This window comes from Priapulus caudatus, unplaced genomic scaffold (genome assembly GCF_000485595.1).
Source record: "Priapulus caudatus unplaced genomic scaffold, Priapulus_caudatus-5.0.1 Scaffold667, whole genome shotgun sequence".
NCBI lineage: Eukaryota > Metazoa > Priapulida > Priapulimorpha > Priapulimorphida > Priapulidae > Priapulus > Priapulus caudatus.
The window spans coordinates 9,962-16,340 of record NW_014577728.1 but is presented as its reverse complement, the minus strand read 5'-3'; the positions used below and the strand labels follow the sequence as shown (position 1 = coordinate 16,340).

At 36.0% G+C, this 6,379-nt stretch overlaps 1 protein-coding gene across 1 annotated transcript; it reads left to right on the top strand.

Annotated features, from left to right (window-relative positions):
* The first annotated feature begins 647 nt into the window (after positions 1 to 647).
* LOC106812621 (ATP-dependent DNA helicase RecQ-like) lies at positions 648 to 2,915 on the top strand. The gene is made up of 6 exons (XM_014816534.1): positions 648 to 789; positions 1,035 to 1,173; positions 1,338 to 1,514; positions 1,715 to 1,834; positions 1,915 to 2,234; positions 2,552 to 2,915. The coding sequence occupies exons 1-6, from the start codon at positions 699 to 701 to the stop codon at positions 2,599 to 2,601; spliced, it is 897 nt and encodes a 298-aa protein (XP_014672020.1). The 5' UTR covers positions 648 to 698; the 3' UTR covers positions 2,602 to 2,915.
* The last annotated feature ends 3,464 nt before the right edge of the window (positions 2,916 to 6,379 follow it).

Genomic DNA, 6,379 nt, shown 5'->3' with positions numbered 1-6,379 from the left:
ATTTGGCTTGAAAGCCGGTGTGTTTTCTGAATACACACCGGTCAATCTGAATTAAAAAATAAAAAAAAAAATAATTTCGATGCGGGCGGAAAAAGTGATGCGGGCGGGATGATAAAACTAACATCTTTTTTTATGGGCTTAATATTATATTAATATTATTAATATTATTAATTATTAATATGAATAATATTATTAATTATAATTAATTAATTATTAATAATAATATTATTAATTTATTATTAATATTATTAATATTATTATTATAATTATTATTATAATTTTCTAATTAATTAATTTCTTTAATTTCAAATTTCAATTAATTGACTTACTTTACTTGGCAAAATTAGTCCCCATTAAAAAATTATGCCAGAGTAACACATACATTGTTACTATATCCACTTCAAGTTATACACTATTTAAACAACTTTACATATATATTCCTATACAATGGTTATTTATATATAGGCCTATCTGTTTATATAATTCGGACAACTGAAACCTTTTTAAATGTGAAAAAAAATATTACAAATTCTGCAATTATTTCTAAAATTTTATAATTATTTCCTAAGCAATTATTAATTATTAATTATTAAATAACTATTTCTAGTTAGATAATAACAATTATACTTGTGATTCAGATAAAGTCTGTCAAGACACCACATCATGTCAGTCTGGTGGTGTGCCCACTGCGCGCATTAATGTTCAACCAAGTGGAGATTTTATTGAGAATGGGCGTATCGGCAGCAGCCATACTACCTCCGAGTGAGCTCCACCCTGACACGAAAAGAGGTGAGCAAAGGTGTTGCAACAGTAGAAATGGCAATACATGGCATTTATTCTATGATGATGTTTGCAGAGTGGTCTTTTTACGGATATCTTAAATGCAACAGTGTCTCAGCGTATATAGCCTACATTTTTCTTGTAGGCAAAATGAATGTATGATAAAACGTTACTGTTATTGAAAGTACGACATTTCAATGAAGTTATGCTCTTTTCCAAATGACAAATAATAAAAGTTTTTCATTGTTTTGTAGGCCTTTTAGCAGGAAAATTTACTGTCGTGTTCTGTAGCCCAGAGGCTATGAGTATGGACATTTGGCGAGAGATGATCGTGCAGCTTGGTGAAAGACTGTGTCTGTTTACGTGTGACGAGGCTCACTGTATTTCTGAATGGTATATTGCACATTACCAGTTTTAACCAACATAATGAAACAATTTATTCATATACTTCAGTTTTTAACTGATTTCTTTTTGTTTTAATTTCCGTTCAGTTCTAAAGTCATTGCTAATCTCATTCACTTTGGTATACCATGACAAGTCGTTCTTATTCACTCTAGGGGTCTTGATTTCCGACCTGAGTACATGGAAATCAGCAGAGTGTATTCCATCCTACCGAAGTCAACGAGATGGCTTTTTCTGACGGCAACCTGCACGGATCAGTTGCATCAATCAATTTTGGACATATTGAACATCAAGCCGGATGAGGTCCAAACCATTGCAGCTGTTCCAGACAGGTTAATACCTTACAATGTTTCTGTGTCTACATACTTTCTTGAATAGTTCATTCTAAAGTAAAACGTTTTCAAAAGCATCTAGTCTTTCTTAATTTCAAATACAAAATATACATGTTATTGTTATTTAACACAATATTTAAGTAACAATTAAATATTGGTTTTTCTTAGTGATTTTCTTTTCTAACTTTGTTATATTACAGAAAAAACATCTACATTAAATGGAAAACGGGAGTACGCAGCTACAAACAGGAGTTGGAGTGGTTGGTGGACCACATGAGGACAGCGGGTCCGAATGCTGAAAAAACCATCATTTACTGCAGGTACCATACGATTTATACCACATGCACACGAAGTTTGAACAAATGTTAACGTCAATGTAACTGTCGCAATTGCGTTGCAGATCAATCAACCAAGTGGCAGCTGTATACGAGGACCTGCTAAGTCGCATAGGAGAAGACGCCTGGCAAGGAAAGACGCACACAATGGAAAACCTCGGAATCACCATGTACCATGGCAGCATTGGAAAACTTCAAGAACAATATGTCTTAAACACTTTCGTCAAAGTGGACTCCATCGTACGATGCGTTGTATGCACCATTGCCTTCGGCATGGGAATTCAAGTTACGGATGTCAGACATATTATTCAATGGGATCGTGCAATGGGATCGTGCTGGCTGCGACGGTGCCTTCTTCATCATAGTCCCTGTTGCATGGAAATCAGTAAGTGTGTTACTGTAGTCTAGTGCAGCACTGCTATAACACAGTAGGCTGTTTGGAGTGTTAGTTTTTATTCCTTTACCATGCTTACCGAAATGACACTCTGTGCAGAACAGCATACGAGTTGGCCATCAGAAGCATCTTGTTGGAGGCTTCACTCCCTTGGTGCCGAACAGTCGATTGCAGTTGGACGTTGTCCCAGCAAAAGGAGAATCCAGGATCAATAGACAATTTGACAGTTACCACAAAAATTATTTTTCACAAAGCGATGAAATAATAGTAAAATTTCATTAGATACTTACTGCTGCTCTTTTTCACAGATTGTCGCTGTAGGCAGGTCTTCTCGCATCCACCACAATCGTCATCATGATCATCATCATCATCAGCAGCATCAGATGAAAAATCGAGTGGGCGTACACCCAAATCATCTGTTGCTGTCTGCCCCATTATTGGCAACGTTCTATTGGTGCCACACTAAAAATCAATGTAAAAAAGAAACCATTTGCTTTTAACAAATACAATTGGCATGTACACCGATCAGTTACTCTGTCACTACAGAATAAAAGTTAACTGTCAAGTCGTTAACCCACCTCTATGTCATTCTTCCATTGGCGTAATTCTTTGTCGAACTCACTCGCTATCTTATCGACACATCGCCGTGCAGATGACGCCGTTTGGCAGATGCCAACGTGACTCAAGCATGAGAAAACCTGTTAAACAAATATTTTCAAGTTTCTGCATAAGCTGAGAGGATTTAAATTTTCAGTAGAATTCTGCAAAAGAGTTTAACATTTATCATGTTAACACTGAGAGATCAGCCCACCTTCTGCTTGCAGCCACTCCTCCACAGCTCGACCCCAACCCATGCTGGCAGAAGTTTGTAGGCCTTTGGCTGTCTGTTAGCCAACATGATGCCAATGGATGCACCCAGCCTTGGTTTGCTTGGTGCAACGTCTCCTCTTCGCCATCATGCCACAGTAGGTGTTAAAGATGAGTGGCATGCCAGCTTCAATTTCGGCAATAGCAGTGTTCCAGTTGAAACTATTGATGTTTGCCAAGCTTAAATTTTGGCGTAGTACAGACGGGGTTTCCCCGAATTTCTTTACCTCCGAATAAACTTGCTTCTTGAGAAACTTTGTAAATGCTGCGCGGAATGCCTGGCTTGTGCCCCACAGCACAGCAAGCATTTTTTCATAGTTTGACTTGTGCAGCCTCGTACAGCCTGGCCTATATAACTTACGGCGCACTGCCAAAAAAGTTTAATAGTAGGGTTATAAAGATAATATTAAGTAGTGATCGATACTATATATATAATATATATATTATATCAGAAGTAGATAATTAGGAAATTCATTCCCTATTACTATTCCCTATTATCTACTCCTGAGATCATATACTATATAATATAATATATATATAATATCATTATATATATATATATAATTATCAGTACTATAGTCGCATAAGTTCGTGTCGTAAACCATACGGTGCATTATTTTTTAAGCCAAGCGTGAATACACTTAAATAATATTGTTCATCCCACACACGAGCGCAAAATTTATCGCAAACTCAATTACTAAAACGAATATTCGTCGTGAGTTATGATTGGGGGCCATATTTTTTAAGGACAAGCGCTGGATGAGACTCTGTAATACTATAATATATATATTTGTTTATCCTATTCACAAACCAAGTTTGTCCACAAATTCGACTGCTACACGATCATCGATGAGGGTTATGTGACCAACGATTTTTTTTATGAAAGCCATTTATTGCTTCTAATAGTTAATAACAGATATCCATCCACTGTAACATTGAGTCAGCTATGATACCAAGTGGATTTTTTTAATTCAAAACATACAGTCATGTCTGTAATGATGTTGGTTAGTACGCTGATGAGTGCATAGTTTTGTCGCAAACTTACCTAAATATAAACATCTGAGTGGGGTAGTGATCAAGATGATTGTTTTTTATTCCAGGCAAACAATATAACTGGTAATATATCGGTTACCACGTAAACGTGCAATTTATTCACAGCAACCACTGGTGCCAGTAATACTAGGTTTAGCTTGCAGGCAACTAGATATTGGGTTTAGAACCCAATTCCTCCACGAATATCCAGTGAGCTAAATGGCCAAGAAAGTTTTTTTTATTTATGACAAACAATAATTCTTGTAATACTAATACCTACAACGCAACAGCTTCCAATACGAAAATTGAGATCATGTGACGGGGCGTGTCCTGTACTATAAAAGCCCGTACGTGAAAAAGCAAGTTAGCTCCTATAGTTCACAAGGAGTTAACAGATCTTCACGGATCGCCTAGCTGCTCTAGTTCTGTTGCGAGTCGGGCTTTAGTTCAATACGTTTCACCATCTGATCAGACCGACTAGGGATATCTAACTTCAGTTTAGCTCACAGTCTCTCTTTCTGATCGCAGGCTTCAGCTCAGTTTGTTTCACCATATAAGAAGACAAACAAGGCATAGCTAATGGCCAATGTGTATCTCCTTCGTGCGAGCAATGCACAGGTGAAAACGTCACGCTGAGATCGATGCCCTCATCCAATTTTAAATCTGTCCAACACGAACGATCTATTACCTTACGATTATGTATCAAGCCCTAACCTTTCTGCGTTTTAGCAATAGATGCCAACGAATTTCTCAATTTGTTTATTGTGAATAATACTAGTTATCGTGCGCCCGAATACCAAGCACCTATCTGTTGACAACTCTATTCCACGATGAAATCTGAGTTTGTTATATAGCTAGGAGGGTGTTTTTATTTCGGACAAGATCGGATTATTTATGCCAGATATCGGCTGCGGAGCGGACACCGAACAGAACGTTAATTATTATAGCAAATGCAGCCGATTGTTTACCTTGTAATACAGTGTATTATAATTCGCATTCCCTAGACATGCATCTAACTGCTTCACGTGTATACAGCGTTACTTTCGGTAGTGTACGCGGCTTTTATTGAAGAAAATTGAGGCAAAGCAAACACTATTAAGCAAAGCGAAGTGATGTGATATTTTCACGAGGAGTAGGCCTACATTTGTTGAAGAAACACATTTTAATAGAACACTCAGGTAATGACAACACAAATATTATCCCCAAACCTTTGCCAGGTTATATTTATAACAGTGTAGAACAGTAATAAGGTAACAGAGTAGTCAAATATTGCTGTTTGAAATCCAGCGAACGTTTACAACGTTTTTATAATGTTATGCAAAAGTTTTTATAACGTTATTTCGTAACGTCTATGTATGTGTCGTAAATATGTCGGGTTTTTATAACGTTTTTGAAACGTTTATAAGAACGTTTTTATGCAACGTTAACATAACGTCATTGTATGGGAATCTGCATGGCAACTTTGAAATAACGTTATAGTTAATGTATTCTCAATAACGTGATTGTAACGTGGTTTTTCTACTGTAACAATTTATATGTGTGCGCGCGTGCGTGCGTGTATATACGCGTAATGTATAATTATTATATTGAACTAAAATCACATAAACGTATATTTTTAATATTTCATAGTTTATACGTGAGATGCATGTTATGAAATGCGATATTTGTGAGATGGGTGCCTTAAGCAAGGTATTTAGTAATCAAGAAGTCTCTCAATGCAACCCGCTTTTCGAAAGGAAAAAAATCTTTATTTCAATTTTAATTATTTTTTATCAACAGGCATTTATGCCTGTAATATTGAGTAATATTAGACTATAGTTTTTTCGCAAACAGTTTGAACATGGATACCATATAGGCTATATGACCATGTGTAATATTTTTTTATCAACAGGCATTTATGCCTGTAATATTGAGTAATATTAGACTACAATTTTTTTTGCAAACAGGTGCGTTATTTTATAACAACAGGAATTTATGCCTGTAATATTGAGTTGTCTACACCAAAGCATATGGTTTTATGGCAATTAAAGAATACAAATATAAGTATCATGTAGGTTATAATTATGACAATTAAGGCGCATTATTTTGTAACAACAGGAATTTATATGCTTGTAATATTGAGTAATATTAGACTATAGTTTTTTTGCAAACAATTAGAACATGCATATAATGGGGGCTATATGACCAGGGGCCCGTTGTCAGAAACATCGTAAAGTTAATGCTAAAGTTAATGCTAA